Raw genomic sequence first — 23454 nt, 5'->3', positions numbered from 1 at the left:
ATTTTTTATGTTATTTATCTGTTACATTTATATCCCACTTTCTTCTCCAAGGAGCTCAAGGTGGGGCACACGGTTCTCTGCCTCATCGTTTAATCCCCACAACAACTTGCAGAGGTAGGTGAGGCTGAGAGGTAGGAAAAACCCCAAGGTCACCCAGTGAGCTTTGTGGCCGAGTTTGAATTTGAACCCTGGCCTCCCAGGTCCTCGTCTGACACTCACAAACTTCATATTAGGAATTTTGGGTAGTGGTGATACGTGGTTTCTCTTGCCCACCTCACAATTACATCGTCGCAACAGCCCTTCCAGATATGGTAGGACTCCAGCTCCCATCATCCAGGACCCTTGGCTGAGGGTTGATAGGAGTTTGAGTCCAACATCATCTGGAGAGCCCCAAGTTGGAGAAAGCTGGTAATATACCCAGAGCCCTAAAAAAAAGCTCAGCAAGTCCCGGCACCTCTTTTTCTAGAAAGGGAGCCCTGAATAATATACCTCACAGGGTTAGACAACCATCCAATGGCCCCTCAGTGAACATAAGTAAAGACCTGTTGGATTGGGCCAATGGCCCACCTAGTCCAGAAGCGTGTTCTCACAGTGGGGCCAACCCGATGCCCCAGTAAGAAACTCACAAGCAGGATCCACGATTGAGAGCACCCTCCAGTCCTGTGGTTTCCAGCAACTGGTATTCAGAAGCATTAATGTCCTCAACCACGGGGTTGGAACACAATCATTGTATTAATCCATCCAATCCTCTTTCGAAGCCCCTCAGCACCACTACAACCTGAAGATCACACCAACAGCACAGGCCTCTGTGAGAGGGGAAGCAAGGAGACGCAGCGGCTATGTGAGTGAACTCTGGCCAGACCAGGCCTGGTGAGGAGAGAGATCTATTTTAATATTTCACCCCGGGTGCCAAGGTGCCTGAGGCCATCCCTTCCTTTCCACTTTTCTCTCAGCAGCTTCTGCTTTTACATTTAAGGATATTTCCCTGGCTCCGTGTCAGAAAATATATCGAGTCAGGTCATGAGAAGTGTCAAAGATGCGTTTCCTCGGGATGGGAAAAGGGACCCGTTTCACGAGCCCACAAATGAGGAACCCAAGGAACTTTTTAAAAAAGAAAATAAGGCAAACCCTCACCGCCCATCAACATCTTTCAATACTAAAGAAAAAACTGTGCCTGTGTCTTGAGATGGGCTCATTTTAATCTCCTGACGCTTTTAAAGTCCCTCTTAGGTTACATTTTTTGGGGGTTCAAAAGCCAACCGCTCTCGCCTTCCTTATTTATAAATCAGGACACACACAAAATCAATTATTATATGGCAAAGTAGGGAAGCAAGCTGTTGACCTTCCCTGCATCGAGGGGAAAATAACCCTCCAAGGGAAGGGTATCAATCATGCTCTTAGGCCTCAAGACTCCTGGAGGGGAAAGCCTCAGTGGGTGTGGTGGTCTCAGAAGTCGACTGGGCTGGACTCCTGGGAATCAGTGTGGGGCGGGGGCAGGATTCTGCTCAGCTCACTGCATGGGCAAAAGGAGATATTGTGGTGGCAGATCTGTGCACATGAGGGGGCTTCCCAGGGGCTTCATATAAAGTGGAGAGTGTGGAGTGAGCATTTTTAGCATAGCATGGGCAAGAACAAGTCTGGGGCTGACCCCCTTTCCTACTCAAACCTACTTTTTCTACCCCCTTGCAATTGCTTTAAAAGAACATAAGACGACCTGCTGGATCAGGCGAATGGCCGATCTAGTTGAGCGTTGTGTTCTCACAGTGAACAACTGGATGCCTCAATGGGATGCCTGGAAGCATGTCCAGAGCACAATAGCACAACTCTCCTCACTTCTTGTATTCAGAGGCATATTGCCTCCGACAGCGGTGGCAGAACATAACCATCGTGGCTAGTAGACAATGACAGCTTTATCCTCCATGTCTAATACACTTTTGAAGTCATCCAAGTTGGCTGCCACCGCAGATTTGTCCATCCTTACCCACAAACAAAGCCACCACTTCTGGGCCCTCCCATCCCCACCAGCGCCTAATTTAGGGCAGTGCAGGTGGTTCTCCACACAGAGCATTGAGTAGAGGAGGTGAAGAAGAAGGAGGAGGAGAAGGAGGAGGAGAAGGAGAAGGAGAAGGAGGAGAAGAAGGAGAAGGAGATCTTCTTCAAGAAAAGAAAAGGCTAAGGAGTCCACCCTACACAAAACTGGAGTGGAGTCCCTAAGACAGTTGGATGGTGCCTTGTCTGCCTCCTTCCAGCAACTCCTGCAGCCGAGCTGGTGCCAGACATATTGCTCTGCTTTTCTTTGGACAACATCAGCAAAACTGAGAGGGGGTCTTGTTGTCTGGCCAGCCCATGACCTCCATTACACTTTGCCCAGGCTTGCGCCCTGAGAAGGTCACCTTGGTGTTGCTAATGCAGCAGTTTGACTTCACCCCCGGAGGCGCATTCCATCGTCTCTCGAGACAGATGAATGCCAACAACAACACCACCTATATACAGGTACCTACTAATAACACCCCCCTCCCCAAAAATACCTGTACTGAAAGGAATTGATATGAAAATAAGAAATATTTTGGGGGGGGTGTATGCCAAATCTTATCCCTGCTCAGGGCACCATATCTCATTTCTAGTGACTTTTCTCTCACTTATTGCAGAGGATGCCACAGAACGAATTAAGTCACAGTAAACCTGTGTCTTCAAGTTTAACTCAGAATTTATTCAATTGCTGCAATACATGAGCTCCGTCAGTGAAGAATACGGAGTCAGATCTTGGTCCATCTAGCTTAGTATTGCCTACACTGACTTGTGAGATTCTCTCCTAGCCCTGTGTGGAGATGTCAGGGATTAAACCTGGGAACTTCTGCATGCAAGGCAGATGTGCTACCACAGAAAAAGCTCTGTGCAGTTACTAGGTTAGTAGCAAGGTTCCCATTGGGGTATCTGTTTGGCCATTATTTGAAGAGAATGCTGGCCTTTGGGTTGATTCAGAAGGGATCTTCTTATGTTCCTACAGTAGAGGGAATGTGTGTATGTTAAACCTCTCTCTCTGATACGCACTTTCCCCCTTTTTTCAGTGTGAAGGAGCATTAACGAAATGTGACACTCACACACAGCTCCTGCACTTTGAAATGGTGCAGCCCATAATTCTACTGACTTGTCCTGCATAATACGTACGTGAATCGGCTCCTAGCGAAAAGGTCTCTCTCTCACACACACACAAGGACGATTTGAAATTTTGCTGGACAATCAAGAGCAATTCTTCCCGCCTCCCCCCCCCCCACAAAAAAATATGTCATTTGGAATTTGAAAAGGAGAAATAGCTGAAGCAAATTCTTTCCGAGGGGAACGTATAAACAACAGCTCCGAGAACATTTCAAACAAGAAGTCAACAAGCGGCTGTGACGGCCTTCCCATATCGTGGAACAGCAAGATAAAACAATATTGCTACCTCATACATCATAAATCGGCCATTGGCCTAACACAGACATACAGTGTGAGGAGAGGAGAGGGGGCTCTCCGAGGCACCCGTGGCAAAAGCTGAGAAAACACCACCCTCTAGAGGACATTCGCTTAAGCATCCCAACATTAATGCTCAAAATGAAGATTGTGGTGTCATTGTTTTGCATACATCTAAGGTCCCAAATAGATGCGATGGTCCTGGCTGGCTCCTTCTGTTTGAAGGTGGAACTTTGCCTCTGTCACGCAGAAAGGGAAACTAGTTGGTGGTCTCGTATTTAAGGCAAGAAAGGTCCATGCAAGCAGGTCCTGGGGAAAAGCCACAGGAGGCCACCACCTTGCCAAAGCTAGGCAGGTCTGGGTATGGGGCAGTGCCTGCATGGAAAATCCCATGTGTGTGTGTGTGCCACTGTGGGTTCCACGGTGGAAGAAGGGTGAAATATTAAGTGTAATTTTAAAAATTAAAATAAACATGGGGTTCAGAATCTCCCTCCTCCTTTGGGATACCTTCCCTTAGTCCTTCATTCCAGGAACTGAACTATTCCAAGGGCTGGAAAACCTTTCTCATCCCAAGGGATGTTCTCCCTTCTGGGGGCCACACAGCAATGGTGGGTGGGGATGGAGACAAAAGTGGGCAAAGCAACAGGTGTACATTTTTACCTTTATACAATAGGGTTTTTCCTATACTGACTCTCACACACACTCCTTCCTATCTTCTATCTAGCAAGCAAGAAGCATGATGAGAAATCAAGGGCACCTTCCAGGCAGGCGAAGATACCCAAGGAGGGTACAAAGCAGGGCAGGGGTGTGGCTCAGAGGGCATGCAGCCTGGGGAGAGTCCTGAGGACCAGACAGAGAGGACTGGAAGACCCCATTTGGCCCCCAGGCCTAAGGTCCCCCATCCCTGGTTCAACATGTTGAATGCAGACCAGCTTGACCCCTAACTTCTGTTTGCCTTACCATCAGAGCCTGAGCCGATGATGGGCAGAGCAAAAGGAGGACGTATTCTGAATTAACTAAACTGAAATAAATGCTGCCCTGCTTCAGTGTTCAGCATGGCGACCTCAGACTGAAATGCCCAAAGGATGTGCTCTGCCTCTCCTTTCATACTAGGTCAAATCATCTAACCTACCACTATCTCCTCCCCAGAAACTCAGGCAAAGAGACAGAGGTCTTTCCCATCACTTGCTAAACAATCTGCTCAACTGAAGATGCTAGGGATTGGACCCAGGGGCCTTCAGAAAGCAAAGCAAGGAAGGGCTCTGCTTCTGAGCTATGGCCTTGTTACCTTCCTCCAGTTGTATTACCCACTGTTGATTTTAGGTTTTGAACCTCTTGCTGGTACATGCCTATCTAAGCTTTGCTTTAAAAATCCAGTGTACATGAATACTGAGGGTGGCCCTGGCGAAACCCAGTCTGGTTCACAATTAAAGGCTTAATTTGCAGTTCCTGAAACAATTTGCAAACTAAAATGCATCCATCCTTCAAAATTTGCACATCTCTTAATTTTGCAATGCAGCTCTCCTGCCAAGAAACGTGGACAGAAATGTATATTCTAGGACGGGGGGGGGGGGGGGTGCAAACACTGATGGAAATAACATACAGAAATGCAGCACATTAACGGAAATTGCTTGGAGAAATGTGCACATTAGGCATGATTATGTACAGAAATCAGTTTAAAATGAGAAATTCACACTACATTTTCATGAGGACTTCTTAAAAACAAAGAAAACCACAGACTGATGTGGAAATGTGTGCAACTGACCTTAAGACTAGAAAAACTGAGAGAAGTTGAAATTGACCGATTTGCTAATTCCCAGGACAGATGACAATGTATATTGCAATAAATGGTTATTACAGTGCCAATCGTCATACAAATAGGCTTCGGTTGACCTGCTTGAATTGCAGTTTGATCCCACCCCCCACCCCAAAAATCCACTCTTCTGGTACATAGCAAACTTCTTCTGAAACTCAAAAGGAAGCCTCGAATGCAAGTTTTTGCAATATAGTAACTGAGGGAATATAGTAGCTGAGGGCTGGCCAATCAGAAGGTCAGTGGTTCGAATCCCCGCGACAAGGGTGAGCTCCCGTTGCTCGGTCCCAGCTCCTGCCCACCTAGCAGTTCAAAAGCACGTCAAAGTGCAAGTAGATAAATAGGTACCGCTGCGGCGGGAAGGTAAACGGCGTTTCCGTGCGCTGCTCTGGTTCGCCAGAAGCAGTTTAGTCATGCTGGCCACATGACCCGGAAGCTGTCTGCAGACAAATGCCAGCTCCCTTGGCCTATAGAGCGAGATGAGCATGCAACCCCAGAGTCATCCGCGACTGGACCTAACAGTCAGGGGTACCTTTACCTTTTAACTAAGGGAAAGGAGGTGTCATGACAGGGGTACCCCAGTGTTGGCCCGAGGAAGGCTTAGACTCTGTCAACACACATATCATACCACCCGGAGTAGGAAGGAGCCCTTGCCACCCTCTTCTACATCATCCAACCCAGAGGATGCAGATCTCTCATCATTTCTGGATGATGGGTAAAAGCGGCGGCGGGGGGGGGGGGCATCCTTACAGCAGCTCTGATCAAAGCTGGACTGTGGTTGCCGTCAGACGCAGCAAAACCGATTTGAATGTTTTAAGGCCTGCATCTAGAACCACCAGTCAACACGACAGGAGATAAAATGAAAGAGAAAAAGGGGTGGACTGGAGACAGAGGCACGCAGACAGCTCGGCCGACAGGCTCTCTTGTTTACAGGCTCGGATATTAAATGTAATTTGGACGGGAACTGCCCTCCAGTGCTTCATGTTATGCTCCAGCTCATTTTCGCAAGGACTATTTTAGGTCCGCCGTGCTCTAAAAGGTGGTTTCTTAAGTGAGTGTTACTTAAAGGAAGCCAATCTGCTTCTCAGGAAGGGGGAACGGGAGCCGTCACGTCTTTCAAGTCTGCTTTCCCATAAGAACCCTGCTAGGAGAGGAGAGGAAATCGGGCACAGTGACAGGGACACATTTCAGGCATTCTGAGATGTGTATATTTATCAAACCTCTGGATTCTGTCCTCATTTTCTCCCTTGCGATGCAACTCTTACGCACAGACAGTAAAAGGCTGCGGATGAAAATGCTTGGTCTCTCTCACTCCCACCCCCCACCCCCGATTTTCAGGGAAACATTGCAATGTGACATATGTTATTCTGCAACCCCGCAGGAGGCTCAAGTCAGAGTTTCTTAGGGTCAAAAAACACTTTATTGATGGGGGAGAGGAGTGCACTTCAACTGACTACTTTATTTCGATGGGGGGGGGGAGAGAGAACCCACCGTGGACTTTAGCACATTCGGTATGGTCACAAGGCTGTAGCTCAGTGGTGAAACGTCTGCTTCGCATACAGAAGGGCCAAGATCCAAACCCCGGCATCTCCAGGTAGGTATGGGAATGTCCCCCGCCTGAAACTCTGGAGAGCTGCTACCAGCTGGAGTAGACAATACTGGGCTAGAGCTCATTTCTCTGCAGCCAAATCCCCCCCCCCCCCGCATGACATCCACTGCCCCTGACTGAAAGGGCAGGGACTCAGGTAGAGACACAACAGACAACCTTATCTACAGGCTGATTGTTTAGTTCATCTAAGTCAGTATCATCTACAGCGGCTGGAAGAGACTCTCCAGAGCTCAGGCAAGGGCCTTTCCCAGCCTTACCTAGAGGTGCTGGGGACTGAAACTGGGGCATTCAGTGTTCTGAACGTGCTCTACCCTCTCCCTGGATGAGCAGTGACTCATTCAGAGATGCAGTGGGCAGCCTGCTCTGTGAGTAGCATGCACCCTGGACTCACAAGAACCTTCAGTTACTTAATTCATTCCTTTCTCAGGACCATAGATTGTGAATAGCTGGTTTAAAAGTCCAATAAACTGGTTGGGTCTTCCCGATCCTGCCACAAACCTTAAATGAAAGTGATCTATTATAGACAAGGCTCAGTCAGTAAAGCATGAGACTCTTAATCTCAGGGCTGTGGGTTCGAGCTCCACATTGGGCAAAAGTGTTCTACACTGAGGGGCTGGACCAGATGGCCCTCGTATTCCCTCCCAACTCTACGGTTCTATGATTCGAAGGCATAATGTAGAAAACCAACTTATTAAGGCCTACCCAACCTTCTTCTAGGTTTTGAAATTCAAAAATATTTCAGCTGGGGTTGGGGACACATTTCCCTGCCTCTCTGCACTGAGAGCGATTGAACAAACTAATCGTAGTGATTCAGAGACAACAAAGAGCAGCCTCATCCGCTGTAGAGAGCAAAGGCCGCAGCTCAGCGGCAGAGCATCTGCTTTGCATGCAGAAGGTTCCTGGTTCAAGCCCTGGCAGTGTCCCCTGGTAGGCCTGGGGGAGGCTCCTTGCTTGAACCTTGGAGAGCCGCTATTTATCAGTGTAGATAATACTGAGCAAGCTGGACCAGTGGCCTGAGTCAGAGCAAGGTAATTTGCTATGATTCTATGATTCTGGAGAAAGAAAGAAAGAAAGAAAGAAAGAAAGAAAGAAAGAAAGAAAGAAAGAAAGATTTCATTTTAGACCACATATATCCCACCCTCCATTTTAAAGGTTGTGGGACAACAAAACTAAAAATGGGAAAGTCAAATTGCCACCAATTATTCATCATGTCTGCATTTTGGGAGTGATAGTGGTATGTCTTCCTCTCATCAATTTTTCAAGGGGGCAAAACATCAAACCCCATAAAAATGCCTGTTTGTCATGCCAGTTCACTGTCACCTCACTGCTTAAAAACTGAAACTGAAAGGTCATTGCAGCCTAATTTTGTTCGTCCCCTGATGTAACTCGGTGGCACCACGTCGTTCCAGGAAACAGCGAAACCCCATAGAAGGATGCTCAACTTGGGACTGAGATCACTGGCGAAACAAGCTTGGCAGCTCTACCGAAGGACCAAAAATATACAATAGGATGGGGCTGGCAGATAAAATAACCTAAGCAACAAAAGAGAAACCGTATAACAGGTGCAAAGGAAATTATCCCCTTGTCTGATGCTTCTTAACCATTTCCCTTCCTGCCTTCCTGCTCAAAGACAGCAAACCTGGCAGGAGCCAAGAGTGAGTCATTCCCTGTGAGGACGGCTCCCCACTCTGATAAAAAGGTTTACATTGCACGAGTAAACAATTTCGGACCAGAATAAACCATAAACAGATTTTCTTCTCTGCTGCGCCGAATGCATTTGAAAGATAAAAGTCAGAAGGAAGGATAAAAAACCATTTTGGGTGGGCATGTTTCTTCCGTGTCCCTAGAGCAAGGGTGGGGAATATCAGGGCCAAGGGCTAAATGAGCCCTTCCTGGGAACTCTCCCAGGCTACACCCCTTGCCAGGCCAATTTGTGGCATCCTTGAGTGTTGTTGCCTACCTGGACTCACTTGCCTAGATGGAGGACAGAGGAAGGGTGTGCAGCAACAAACCTATTGTACAAAGGTACAGTCCACCCATTCCCCCAGTCACCACTAGTATGTGGCCCACCGGGAATATAGCCTGCCATCTGAAAAATGTTCGCCACCCTTCCTCGCAAAGCAAGAAGAACCAGCTGGGTGCCTTCCAGGTGTTGCTGGACTCCAACTCCCAGCAGTCCCAGCCAGCATCTGGAGAAAACCACATGGGCTGCTTCTGCCCTATGGATGAGGTTCACAGGTCTTGAAGGGTGGCAAGCTACATGCTAGGGGAGCTGTTAAGTGCTGACAGAGGCCCAATGCAACCAGGACATTTGCAGCAGCTGAAGTTCATAAAATAATCCCTGCCAAAGTCTCATCAAGCCCAAGCATCCTGTTTTCCACCATGACCAGCCAGATGGCTCCAGGAAGCCCATGAGCAGGGCAGGAAGACGGTGGTCTGTGCTCCATCCCCAGGGGCTGGCAGTCAAAGGTAGACAGCGTCAGAACAAGGAGATTTGATTCCCAATGATCATGAGTAATAAGAACATGGGGACTTCCTTGCTGGATCAGAGCAAAGTCTAGGCCCACTTAGTCTGGCATCCTGTTTCTAAAAACATCTAGCCCAATCTAAGTAGGAAGGCCAGGACCATTGCTTGTCCCTGGTATCTCATATCCTTTGGACCTAGGGGTTTTCCGATCTTGCGTAAATGGACCCTTCTCATCTCACCCAGTTTCTCTTTCTCACAATCATGGGGAAAGAGAAGAGGTCACTTATGGATCAGTAACTGATAACAGAACAGGAAGAGGTGAGTAAGAACAAATGGGACAGTTCTCACAGTGGCCAACCAGATGCCCTGATGCGCTAACTTTCCTCCCACCCAAGGACAACTTGAAACTTGCTGAGGTTCCCGACAGACCATTTCGTGTTTTTTTCCTGTTGCAGCAATTGTAATTGTGCTAGATGCTGCAAGTTTTTAAAGTGTACAGTGGTGCCTCGCAAGACGAAATTAATCCGTTCCACGAGTCTCTTCGTCTTGCGTTTTTTTCGTCTTGCGAAGCACGGCTATTAGCGGCTTAGCGGCTATTAGCGGCTATTAACGGCTTAGCGGCTATTAACGGCTTAGCGGCTTTAAGAAAAAGGAAACAAACTCGCAAGAACTCGCAAGAAGTTTCGTCTTGCGAAGCAAGCCCATAGGGAAATTCCTCTTGCGGAACGACTCAAAAAACGGAAAACTCTTTCGTCTAGCGAGTTTTTCATCTTGCGAGGCATTCGTCTTGCGGGGCACCACTGTATTTTTAAATCACAGACCACCTGGACGAAGCTTGCGGTGGTCTGCGGACCAGTTTGGGAACCCCTGCTCCAATGGTAAGCTCACAAGCAGGACCTCATGCAACAGCACTCGCCTCACTCATGAATCCCAGCAGTTGGCATTTCGGAGGCAGGCTTCCTCCCACAGGGGAGGTGGAACACAGCCACAAGGATATGCACCATCAAATGGCATGAACTGGAGGTGGCTGGAGGTGATGAGGACTCACGGCTTTAATAAATAAGCTATTTTCCTCAACTACGATGCACTGCGATACCCTCCAAAAATCAAGGTGTTTCGTTTTGACTTGTCACTTTAAAAAAAAACCCACACTTAAAAAAAAAAATCCTTCAAAGCTTCCACTAGGTTTGGGGAAGGAACAAAAACCCATCCGCCGACTCCTGAAATTTTTGGTCGTGCTGCTAATCAAAACCAAATGAAACCTCTCCGATGCTTCTTGAGCATCAAACACTCCTTTCTATTTACAAAGAAAGAGCTTCAAACGTGTTTGGAAAACCTATAAAGGCGACAACTTACTGTAGTTTCCCCCTTGACAAAAAGCAGACACCAATGGATGAAAGCTGCAGACGTTGATCGCTCCTTCCTGTTCTCTATATGATGTCAGTAGTTAAAAATGATTGGATGTGTTATAATAATGGTTTACAGCAATCTGGTGTCTGTTCCAAGCATGCCACACTCGACCGCTGCATTGTAATGCAAGGAGCAAAGTAATGTTCTATCTCAGGAGAAGCTGGGTGGTACAGACCTCACTGGCCACCTTGCCAAGATGAGGAAGCAATCAGAAAATGGATGCCTTAGCATGGCCAATGACTCAACAACCAAGGCCTACTCTTAATCACACAAGAAAGAATCGAGGAAGCTGCCTTATATGAAGCCAGACTGCAGGTCCACCTAGCTCAGCTTTGCCTACACTGATAAGCAGTGGCTCTCCAGGTTTTCGGAGCAAGGAGTCTTTCCCAGCCATATGTGGAGATACCGAGGATTGAACCTTTTCACTGGAACATCCCTCCCTTGACATAACAGGCAGGCGCCGTCTCTATTGCCTTTCTGGCATCTCTTGAAGGCTTTCCTCTTCCAAAAAGCCTTCTAAGTGGAGATCCTTATCCCATTTGGTATCGCATTGAATTTGAAACTGTTTTTATATACTCAATGGTTTTATATGTGTGTTTACTGTACTGTGAAATTGCTTCAAGATGCTTCATAAATAGTAGAGCATTAAGGTCAACCAACTAGACCTCCTGAGAACATCAGAAGAGACATTCTGGATCAGACCAGTGGCCCAGCATCCTGTTCTCACAGAGAGTGTTGGACTATGAATAGCAGCTTCCAGAGGTCCACAGGCTTCCTGCCCTAGAGTTAGGAGCTGCATTAGGCAAAGGCTCTGTGGAAACAACTTTCCTCTTGGAACAACTGCTCTCCAACTGCACTACTGTGAAAGAGATCAGCGACAATGACAACAAACCCAACTTTTCATTTCAGCTCATCTTTCATCTTGAGCTGGCTTTCACATTTCCTCGCAAAACAATAAATATTTGTCTTCAGAATGGCCAGATGTTGCTCTCCGCCTACCCTTGACCAACCAACAATATGATTGCCAGGTTTAAAAAAAAAACCCCATTGAAACACAGAGCAGAACACCTTGGGAGGTCTATGAAATAAAACATGAGATGATCAAGCTCTAAAACCTTTTAAATTATTTTTAACCTGCATATGAAAAGCACCCATCTTTCCTGCTCTATCTTCTGCATACCTTGCTGTAGCACAGGGGGTGGAAGCCTGTGGCTACCTCAACTCCCGTCAGTCCCGACCAGCATGGTAAATGGTCAGAGAGTTGGGGTCTAACAACATCTGGAAGGTACTAAGTTCTCTTTCTAACATTAGAACATAAGGAGAGCCCTACTATAGCACGCCAATGGTCCACCTGGTCCAGCATCCTGTTTTCACAATGGCCAGCCAGATGTCTGTGAGAAACCTGCAAGAAGGCCCCAAGCACAAGAACACTCTCCCCTCCTGTGGTTTCTCCCCTCTCCCCTCCTGTGGTTTCCAGCAACTGGTACTTCTTCACACATTGCATAGTTAAACTATGGAACTTGTTCCCACTGGAGGCAGTGATGGCCACCGGGCATGATGGCTAGGCTCTGCCTCCTTGGTCAGAGGAAGTCATGCTTCTGAATACCAGTTGCTGGAAACCACAGGAGGGGAGAGTGTTCTTGTGCACAATCTTTCAGCTTCATTGGGCATCCACGAATTCTAGTATTATGAGAGAGGGAGAAAAACTCTTCTCTACACACTTTCTCCATGACATGTACAATTTTATGACCTTTTATCATGTTATCCCTAACTTACCTTTTCTCTGAATTAAAAATGCTTCAACCTCCCCTAATAAGGGAGAAATTCCATCCCTTGGATACTTTTGGTTGCCCTTTTCTGAACCTCTTCCAACTGTACAATATCCTTTTCGAGGTGAGGCAACCAAGAACTGTACACAGTACAGTGGTACCTCGGGTTAAGAACTTAATTCGTTCTGGAGGTCTGTTCTTAACCTGAAACTGTTCTTAACCTGAAGCACCACTTTAGCTAATGGGGCCTCCCGCTGCCGCTGCCATGCGATTTCTGTTCTCATCCTGAAGCAAAGTTCTTAACCCAAGGTACTATTTCTGGGATAACGGAGTCTGTAACCTGAAGCGTCTGTAACCTGAAGCGTCTGCAACCTGAAGCGCCTGTCACCCGAGGTACCACTGTATTCCAAATGTGAACCCACCACAGATTTGTAAAAGGGCAGTTTTGTTTTCAACTCCTGCTAGACAATTGAAAAGGAAAAGCCAACGCTTACCGTGAAGAGGGGAGCCAGACGGGCTGCTGGATAGCCCTGGGACGGGACTACAGCGACCTCCTTGTTTGGTCGTCAGCTCCTGCTCAATCTCCTCCAGCCCAGCGCTCTTCTGGAAGCGGCTCATTCGGTTGACAACCCTTGGCGACATGTGTGTGCGGACGCAGGGCTGCCCTCCATACGGGTTGATGGGGAAGACATGGGAGGTGCCCCGAAGAGTGCTGACCACCACCCAGCGGCAGTCGTGGCTGAAGGAAATGTCCTGCACCTGGAGTGGAGGGTGGGAGAAATCAAGTGGTATCATTTGAGGAGCTGTAATCGGTGTCAAGAAATCAGCCTGACTTCCAGAATGGAAAGAATCAGGCAAATGCATGGAGGTTAACTCTAGTTATTCGCTTGATAGCCTTGCCCAATTCTAAAGGCTAAGGGCAACCTGCAATATTTTAATATTTCCTTTAGGGATGGACAACTCTGTCAATGCTGGTTTCTCAGTTTGCCCCACTTTTACATCAATTTGCATTAAAAAACAACAACATAGAAATTTTGTATGTACATTTTTATATATGAATTTAAATGCAATTTTGCCCAGTGTATGCAATTTAACAAGCAATATCCCCTAACACAATGCATTCTTGTACATTTTAGGTTGGAGAGAGGCATCACAAACTTTGAAGAATGCAAATTTCCAAGGATGGCCCATCTAGTCCAGCATCCTAGTTTCAACTGTGGTCAACCAGATGCCTATAGGAAGCCTGCTAGCAGGACCCAAGCTCACCTGCATTCTCCTCACCTGTGATTCCCAGCAACCGATATTCAGAGGCATATTGCCTCTAACAGAACATAGCCATCCGAGTTCGTAGCTGCTGAAGTCTTATCTTCTATTAATTTGTCTAAAAACCTAATCTAACAACTGGGTTTAGAAGGAGTGCTAAGGTTTTAAACTGTTGCCCTGAGGATGTTATTTGTTATTATGCTGCAGCGAGACTCCTTACGAGGTCTTTGCTGCGAGATCACATTCACCCGGTGCTATACCAGCTGCACTGGCTCCCAGTGGAGTACAGGATCAGGTTTAAGGTGCTGGTTTTAACGTTTAAAGCCCTATATGGCCTAGGGCCCTCGTACCTACGGGACCGCCTCTCCTGGTATGTCCCATGGAGGACCTTACGGTCTTCAAATAAAAACATCTTGAAGGTCCCAGGCCACAGAGAAGTTAGGCTGGCCTCAACCAGAGCCAGGGCTTTTCCGGCTGTGGCTCCGATCTGGTGGAACACTCTGTCACAAGAGACCAGGGCCCTGCGGGACTTGACATCTTTCCGCAGGGCCTGCAAGACAGAGCTGTTCCACCAGGCCTTTGGCCAGGGCACAGCCTGACTCCCTCCCTCGGCAATCTTCGCGGAGCTCTGGCCCAATGGTTGCCAGTGGCTTGAATTAATTAATTTTATAATGAATGGTTTTAGAGTGTTGTTTATGCTGTACTTTTGTACTGTTTTATTGTTGTTAGCCGCCCTGAGCCCGGCTTCGGCTGGGGAGGGCGGGATATAAATAAAAATTATTATTATTATTATTATTATTATTATTATTATTATTATTAACTTCTATCAGTCCAGTCAGCAGGGCTAGTGGAAAATGTGCTTGGAAGTGCATAGGAAATGACTGCTAACATGCTAAACACCAGAGGAGAGATATGAAAGGCTGGAAGAACAGGAGGACTTGAGTTCTGCACACAGTGTACTTTTCCCTCCAAAATATTAGCAAAGGCGGAATAAATTTTGTGAAATATAATAAAAGCATTATTAATAAGGAGCAATGGGCTCAGGAGGAGGTCAAGAGTTAGAGTTCAAATTCTGGGGTCAAAAGTTTGATTTTCCTGTTAATGCAAACCCAGGAATTTTTGCTATGAATTTAATATTACATCAAGCAACTCAATACCTTGATCATTGCTCAAAATGTTTTCCAGCTAAATCAAGAGCCCAGTTCAATAAAGCAAAATTGTTGTGCCAGGGGGCTGAGGTGGTGGTGGTGCGGAATTGCTAAAAAACAAACAAACCCACAGGAGTCTGGTGTAATTTTTTAATTGAATTTGGCCCTGAGAGCTGAGCTGTTGTTGTTTTTACGGGAGGCAAGATACACATTAGTTGCTTGCTCATTTTTCATCCTGGGGAAACATGAAAAATGAGAGGTAAATAATCGCCAGCAAAAATGACAGATCCGTGCCAAAGTTTTGGATGTGGTTTGTGTTTAAACGTTTAAAGACAAGGCCTTTAAGGAGGAGGAACTCTGAAATTTACTTCTAAATTTGGGTGCGTAACAGTTGCCAATAATCCAAAGCCAACAGTTTGAAAATGAAAGCTGATCGTTACTCAGGGTATACCATGTGAAATCATAACCTGTTCTGGAAAATTTGGAACGTAGATGGAAAATAGCAAGGGGGCAGGTTGTACACATGATTACTCTACTGGTGACTTTTCCACCACTTTGGGCTGTGTATCTATCTCAGTTAAACCACTGTTTTTACTAGATATAGTTACCCAAAGGCATGACAAGGAGAACCACCTCTGACACTGGCTGTCAGTGAATTTGTGCTTGAGGTTTGCTTTCCCCTCCTCTCACCCATTCCTTTTTCCTCATGTTTCATATCTTTTCAGATTATGAGCCTGAGTGCAGGGACTGCTTGAGAACTGATTTGTATTGCTAAATGGTGGGGTATAAACACCTTAAATTGGGGTGGAAAAGGCTGCGTCTCCCCAGATGTTGCTGGACTACCGCCCCAGTCAGCACAGCCAATGGTCAAGAATGATGGGAGTTGTAGTCGAGCAACATCTGGAGGGAGGGAGATCCCCCACACCTGCTTTAAATAAATAATAAAAATGAGATGCACTCAGAAATTTTTGCTGGATTGTTTTATGCTTTGTATGTAGCTTATATGACATTTTCCAGACCAAAAAAAAAAAAAAAAAATTGGAGGAGGATTGTGGGCAGAGCCACACCATACACCTGAGCATACACCACACACATTCAGAGCATATTTAAAGCAAGTGACACTTTCCCACAAAAAATTCTGGGAACTGTAGTTTGTTAAGGGTGCTGGGAACTGTAGCTCTCGTGAGGAGGAAACTCGGGATCCCAGAATTCTTTGTGGGAAGTTAAATGTCCATCAAATGTGCCATCAAATGTGCAGAGTGCAGATCTGCCCAATAGCTCAGTGAGAGAGCATGTGTTGTGCATGCAAAAGGCTCCAGGTTCAACCCCCAGTATCTCCAGGTAGGACCAGGAAAAGACCCCCTTCCTGAAACCTGGAGAGCTGCTGTGATTCAGTGTTAGTAGTAGTATGTGTGAAATGATCAACCTCTCCGCATCGTTGCTGGTGCCCTGGCCCCCTGCAGAAGGATGCAGCAGTCAGACACCCAACTCAGTTTCTGTCAAAGGCTTGAATGCATAGGTCAGGTTAAGAGGAAGCACAACAAGTTAAATTCATGGCCAGGTGTGAGCTGAGACTTTGTCACAAGACCTGAGATCCACCCCTGGATCTTTTGAAGAGAAGGGTGGGCACAGATGGATATCCAAGCCATGGGACTGGGCAAGCAAATGGGAGCTCCTCAGAATAGGATGGGTTTGCTGAATCTGTTTGTGCCGGCACAGTCATCCCTATGCAGGGCCATCTTAAGCACATCCGGCACTGTGGTGTAAAGATCCCTCCGCCCCGCTCCCCATTTCCCAGAGTTGTCGACCTTTTCCCAAGCCTCTGCGGGAATCGCTCTCCTCCTGCAGAGGCTTGGGAACGAAGCTGCACACCCGCCAGCCATATAGTTGGCGGGGCACAGCTGAGCGGCATGCAAGGAAAGGGGAGGCCGCCGGCAAAGCCATGTAGCTCCCCCACTCACTGGGGCAGCCCTGAGAGGCCAGCGCCCTGGCGCAATGCGCCAGTAAGCCCAATAGGAAAGACGGCTCTGTCCCTATGTCCTTGGTAACAGAGTCAGAGTCAGCAGGGTCAGTCTGCTACGATGTGGCGCTCAGAATGCCAGATGGCACCAAGGAGGCTATATCTCCAACAGTCCGCTTGGCCCCTTCACTGGATTCCGATTTACGCCAAGTATCTAATTCCTCCAAATCCACATTCTCTTCCCATTCCTTCCAATTCCACCAAGATGTCTCCCCAGGACTCATGATAGCTGGCCAGATATTTCCCCTCTATCTCCCCCACTGCTGATGCATGGATCACAAAGCTCATTTATTTACAAGCGCACTAGTAAATCAACCATCTTTGATAAAAAAAAGTTTCACCTAGGATTAGGAAAGGGAACAGCAAGGAAGAGGCTTTCTAGACTGCCAGGACAGAAATGAAGAAAGTGAATAACAACAATTTGGGGGGGGGGGGGGTTTGAAAGAAAACAAAATCATCTTAACATTTGACAATCTCACACATTAGACACATGCCCCAGCGTAGTGGAAAGCTACTCGGATTTCAAACAGCAGAGATCTTTCCAGAGGAAAAGTGTCTCAAATTGAGTTCTGTGAAATAACTGTGCCATGTTGGAGGATGTGGTCATATAGATATGTCCTAAGATTCCTGCAGCTAAATTGCCCCATTTCTCATATAGAAAACCCAACCTGGTGGCAGACAATGAGGACAACCTTAGCAACACTGCCAGCACTTTCTGGTTTTTCAGCAGAGGGTTATTTAGGGGGAAACAGCCTCCAGCCCCTGAGAGAGGCAAACAGGGACACCCCTCTTTATGATTGGTGAGCCCAAAATTATTTGGCCAAGCTAAAGAAGTGAGTCAATTCTATGGGCTCTGAAGCCATGCCACACCACCAAAGACATTATGAAACTTTTCTATTAAAAAAAGAAAATGCAGACATTTCTCCTAAAACTCACAAGACATACTTTAAATGTATGGCAGCTAAATGAGAAACATATTGTGGAGTCACTGCTTGGCAATGACAGCCCAGGCTTTGCAAGGACTGGGGCCTGGTTAAGCCATCTGGCTCTTGGGTAAGAGTATAAATTGGGGCTACAACCCTAAACAACCTTACCTAAGAAGTAAGAAATACTGAAAAAGTGGCTTAGGATTAGGGTGTGACTTGTTAAAGGCCCCTAAAAAACAAAACCCCCACTCATACAGGAGAGTGGCTGCCGTGCCTCTGCACAACTGGGGGTTCATCCATACTTACTGTCTGGCCTGTGCTTTCGGGTTTTTCATGGTTGCCATTTGCTCTGATTCAAAGAGAGGGTTTTCGCGGGGGAAACGCCAGGGCAAAAAAAGAGAAAGTGCTCGGACATGGAGCTTTAAAGCATGGACCTGTGCGGATGAGCCCTGGGTTCGCTTTGCCTCCCCCTAAGCAGCTTCTTGCCAATGGATTGGCAACTTCTACTAAAAGGAATTATCATAATTACAATAGCAGAATGTTGTTTATCCTCCCATCTTAGCAAAAGTGCTTCTTTGCATGATTTCTGTGCTTTCTTCTAGGCTCCTATGAGCTGTAAGAAACCCCACAATTCGCAATTATGGGGGGGGGGAATAAAAAGAAGTTACACTCTGTGTATTTTGATGTTTTCTTAGTCTTCTTAAGTATATTTTATACTTCAGCAGAGCATCTTGTAAAATTCTGAAGATTTGGGCGGAGGGCATGAATGGACCGCGTGAATGAATTGTGAATTGAACTGAAATGGCATTCATTCTTTTTTGGAGAGGGTGAATTGGAACTGGAACTAATTCCTTTTAGAAATGAACTTTCCTCTCCCCCTCTTGTTTTTCAGCGGCCCTGTTTGGGCCCCATGTCTGTCATCAGTCACCATCTGATCTTGCTGATAGAGGGGAAGACTGTTTATCGCTGCCACCACCTGTTTATAGCTTCTTACCAGAAGCTCTGTCACAGCACATAGCTTGGGAATAAGTGAATCAAAGAATCCAGCTGAGAACTCAAGACCCTGCCAATCAGGGTCAACATTAATGGGTGAGAACCACTAGCGGCCCAACTCAGATGAGGCGGAGGGGGCTCCTTGAATTGTGAAACTAGCTTAGCTTCTCCATCAAAGCCAAGAGTCCCTCGCTTCTATAATGACCTCTTATGCGGATCCTGAAGCAAAAGCTAGGAGAGGATTTAGTTCTCTCCCCACCCCACTTTCCCCTCCAATGTCTGCTTTACACAACAGCAAGGTGGAAATCACATTCCTCGTCTTTTTTCTCCAGGACAAAATCACTTCAAGTAGCCTGGCCTCAAGTGATGTAACCAAAAGAAAAGTCCTAAGAAGCAACAACTGAATGAAAATATTTGCAGATAAACCCATCGTAGGTGAATGGGGTCCAGTGCAACAAATGGAAACACACAGGATGGCGGGGATTAGCTTTCATTATGTTATTAAAAAGCACAGGGTTTAAATCAACCTCAGGAGAGTTTGGCTCTCACAATGCAGTGGGCACTCAACGATGGAACAGGCCAGCCATCAAATCTTGACAAAAGTATTCCAGAAATGCACTTCAGAATATTCTGGACAAAAGCAGCGAGGATTCACTTGCCTGTAAGTACCCGTATATCTAAAGCCTTCGCCTTAAAAAGGGGATTAAAAAACAAAACCACATGACGTGGAAGATGTTTTCCTGAAAGGCAAAGAGGTTTGCTCACGGAAGTACTTCATCGGAGGGACAATGTCACACACACACACACACACACACACACACACACACACAATGCTGCCCCAGCTTTACACCCAAACTCAGACACAACCCTGTCCTTTTCAGATTCATTGCCACAGCCAAACAAGCCACTGATGACATTGCTAAAGAGCGGTCAGTTTTAACCCCTTCTGGAGGCTTTGGAATGATCATCGTAGAAACCTTATTGTCGGGACCTAATATTCTGGATTGTTCTGCAAAGGCCTTTGTCTTGACTGCAGGCTCAAAGTGGATTAGAGGCCCATGAGAAGAGAATGAAGGTTTGTTTTGTTTTTTTTGAATGGGGGGGGGCTCAACAATTAGGGAAATGGAGAAGAACAAGAGGACAATTATTAAATCTAATTCCTGCCCTTTTCCTTTAAGGGAAGGACCATAGCTCAGTGGCAGAGCAACTGCTTTGCATGCAGAAGGTCCCAGGTTCAATCCCTGGCATCTCCAGGTAGGGCTGGGAGAGAGACCCCTGCCTAAAACCCTAAAGAGCTGCTGCCAGTCAGTGCAGACAATACTGAACTATGTAGGCCAATGGTCTGACTCAGTGTAAGGCAGTTTCCTATGTTTCTTGGGTCACTTCCAGACGGCCTGTGTAAGAAGCATTCATCCTGGTTTGCATGAAGTTTGCACATGCTGGCTGCTAGGATCTGTAGTACAAAACTTCTGGATGGCACCAGGATGGGAAATATAGCTTAAATGAACTCTCCAGGAGCGTCACAGTACAAATACAAGGTGAAAAGAGCCAATGGGGGCAGGGTGGTACAATGGCCAATAATAATCTTAGCAGACTTTTCAAGAGATGGGCCTAGGGTGGCCTAGAGAGAAGTTTTCAATGGCTGTTTGGTTGTGGGTTTGATTTTGGTTTGGTTTATTCGAAGCTCAAGAGGTCAAGCCAATGTTGTGTTGCAGCTGACCCTCTGCTCCCCTCTCCTCTGAGTGAAGGAGTGGTGGCCCACATTCTGGTAGAGCAGGAGTGTGTAGGATCCATAGTAGAAGAAAGATCAAGAGACTGTGCCTTTTCATCAGTAAGCAAGTTTACTGGGAGCCAATAAGGAGCCATGGTTAACATGTTGGACTTGTGCCTGGCAGACCTGGGTTCAAATCCTTGCTCTGCCATGCGGATGGCCATGGACCAGTTCTTTGTGAAATTCAGTGGTGACCTTTGACCTGACAACCCCATTGCTCAGGAGAACATACGCTCTGCATTTGCTGAAGGTTCCATGTTCAATTTCTGAAATTTCTAGTTTGTTTTTGCCTTTGAAAAAAAGGGGGGGGGAAGACTGGTACTGGGAAGGACTCAATTTCCCATGTATTTGTAGGGCTGCTCTTTGCTGTAATGTAATGGGCTAGACAAACCAGAGCTCTGCTTCAGTACAGGGCAGCCTCATGTGCCAATCTCACTTGGCAGAACCAACCTAACAGGGCTGTCATGAAGATAAAACATGGTGACGGAGGATGTATGTGACCCTGAGCGCTTTAGAGGAATGGCAAGGTAATAGTTAATAACAAAGAAGAAAGCGTTGACACACAGTGCTGTTCCTTCCCCTATTAGTCTGAACCTTCAAACTTTTATCTCAGATGAGAACTCCAGTAGCTGAATTCGAACCCAGGAGCTGCATTCCGGATGCTCCAGATTTGTTGGGTGGTGGTAGAGGAACTCTTGTTTGCATGTACAACAAGGAACTCTTCAGACTCAAAACAGCACCCCTGGTGAGACCAATCTGGTATTTCTTTTGGAAGCGTTCCTTGAAGCTCAGCCACTGTTCCGCATCTGGTAGCAGTTGAAGCAAAAGGAACTTTTCCAGAGCCAAACCAATATTTTTTCAACCCAAAAAGGTGTTTGTAAAGAACTGTGGAAGGTGGTGCTGTTGGCTGTAAAGCTCTTGGAAGGATCAGATTACTGCCTGGTTTTCACTGCTCTCGAACTCTTCTCAGTATTTGTTTAACAGCCTCCGTTACTCTGTTCAAGTACGAAGTGTCCCACTAGTCCGAGCACTCCTCGGTCACTGGGTTTATGACGGATCCTGTGCTTATTTCAGCATGGAATCCTTCCCATGTCTTCAGCCAAGTAACACTCACTCAGACCTTGGGATGCTGAAAGCTGGCTCCCTCGCAGCTTTCTGCTCCAGTTAGAACACTACAGTAACCTTCAGGCTCTGCTGAACATTCACCCATCTTGATTTTCAGGTATAAAATAATACTTTTGCAGGTTGGAAATTAGTTCCCGAAATTGTGCAAAGGACCGCTATTTTCTTATGCTGTTTCTTTTCATTGCTTCCCCTTTTCATTGCACCATTTTGTATTATAGTTAGGGGTCCTTCCCCTCACCAACCTCCTACCGTGGTCTCCCCCCCCCCATCTTCCTACAGTGATCCCAGCCATGCAGAGATTCCAGAGATCCCAATGATGTCACAATGGTATGCACCCAATCAGATCTGCCCACATGTTGACACCAATCAAAACAGAAGGGCAACACTTCCAGGAATGATCGCAGGGTACCAGCCAAACAGGGATAACATAGTTTGGTAACTTCAGTTGACTTGGAGGGCTTCTTACCAGTATACCTGAAGGAGCGTCTCCACCCCCATCGTTCTGCCCGGACGCTGAGGTCCAGCGCCGAGGGCCTTCTGGCGGTTCCCTCATTGCGAGAAGCAAAGCTACAGGGAACCAGGCAGAGGGCCTTTTCGGTAGTGGCGCCCGCCCTGTGGAACGCCCTCCCATCAGATGTCAAAACGATAAACAACTACCTGACATTCAGAAGACATCTTAAGGCAGCCCTGTTCAGGGAAGTTTTTAATGTATGATATTTTAGGGGTTTTTTTGTTTCTATGGAAGCCGCCCAGAGTGGCTGGGGAAACCCAGCCAGATGGGCGGGGTACAAATAATAAATTATTATTATTATTATTATTATTATTATTATTATTATTATTATTATACCAGCTACGGCTGTTAGGCCAAGTTACAGCTGTTCCTGGACAGAGATAGCCTGGTCCCAGTGATTTATGCACTGGTAACCTCAAGACTTTATTATTACAATGCGCTCTTTATGGAGCTACCCTTGGACTTGGTCTGGAAGCTTCAGCTGGCACAAAATGCTGTAGCTAGACTGTTGGTGGGGAATGACTACTGCCCTCACTCCATTGCTTAAAAGCTTGCACTGGCTGCCCATATGCTAACTTCAAGGTTCTTGTATTAACTTACATGCAATTAACAACCTGGGTCCCAGACACCTTCAGAACATTTGATTCCTTATATCCCTGCCTGATCATGGAGATCCTTAAGGGAGTCTCTGTCTGTGGCCCCCTCTGTGGCTCAGGTGCACAACTCATTTCCACAACATACTATGCATTCAATTAGGTGTACGTTTTAGAGTGAGCCTACCTAATTTGCACTTTCACAACAATATGTGAACAGAAATGCAGCTATCCTTTGAAATTCACACTTCTTGGAACTTGGAAGTTCTCCCAGCAAAAAATTTATTAAATGCATATTATATGGTTCCGGCCCAGGCAACTTGAAAGATCATATCCCCCTATACGAACTTGCCTGGATGCTAAGAGCCTCAGGTGAGCACCTTCTCTCAGCCTCATCAACATCAGAAGCATGATGGGTGGAGACAAGAGATAGATCCTTCTCTGTGGCTGCTCCCATATTGTGGAAGTCCCCCCTCCCAAGAGAGGTTAGACTGGCTCCCTCTTTGTTATCCTTCCACCAACAGACAAAGACCTTCCTGTTCAGACAGGCCTTTGAAAACTAAGGTGTGAAGCATTCTGATCCTTG

At 46.6% G+C, this 23454-nt stretch overlaps 1 protein-coding gene across 1 annotated transcript in view; it reads right to left on the bottom strand.

Moving 5' to 3' along the window:
* The window catches only part of BCAS3 (BCAS3 microtubule associated cell migration factor), a 457979-nt gene that overhangs the window by 299932 nt on the left and 134593 nt on the right, over window positions 1-23454 (bottom strand). The window contains 1 exon segment of the mRNA XM_077919460.1: window positions 13013-13277. Coding sequence (XP_077775586.1) covers window positions 13013-13277 — 265 coding nt within the window.

This window comes from Podarcis muralis, chromosome 15 (genome assembly GCF_964188315.1).
Source record: "Podarcis muralis chromosome 15, rPodMur119.hap1.1, whole genome shotgun sequence".
In the NCBI taxonomy this organism is placed as follows: domain Eukaryota; kingdom Metazoa; phylum Chordata; class Lepidosauria; order Squamata; family Lacertidae; genus Podarcis; species Podarcis muralis.
The sequence above is the reverse complement of the archived record's forward strand: the minus strand, read 5'-3'. Positions and strand labels throughout refer to the sequence as shown.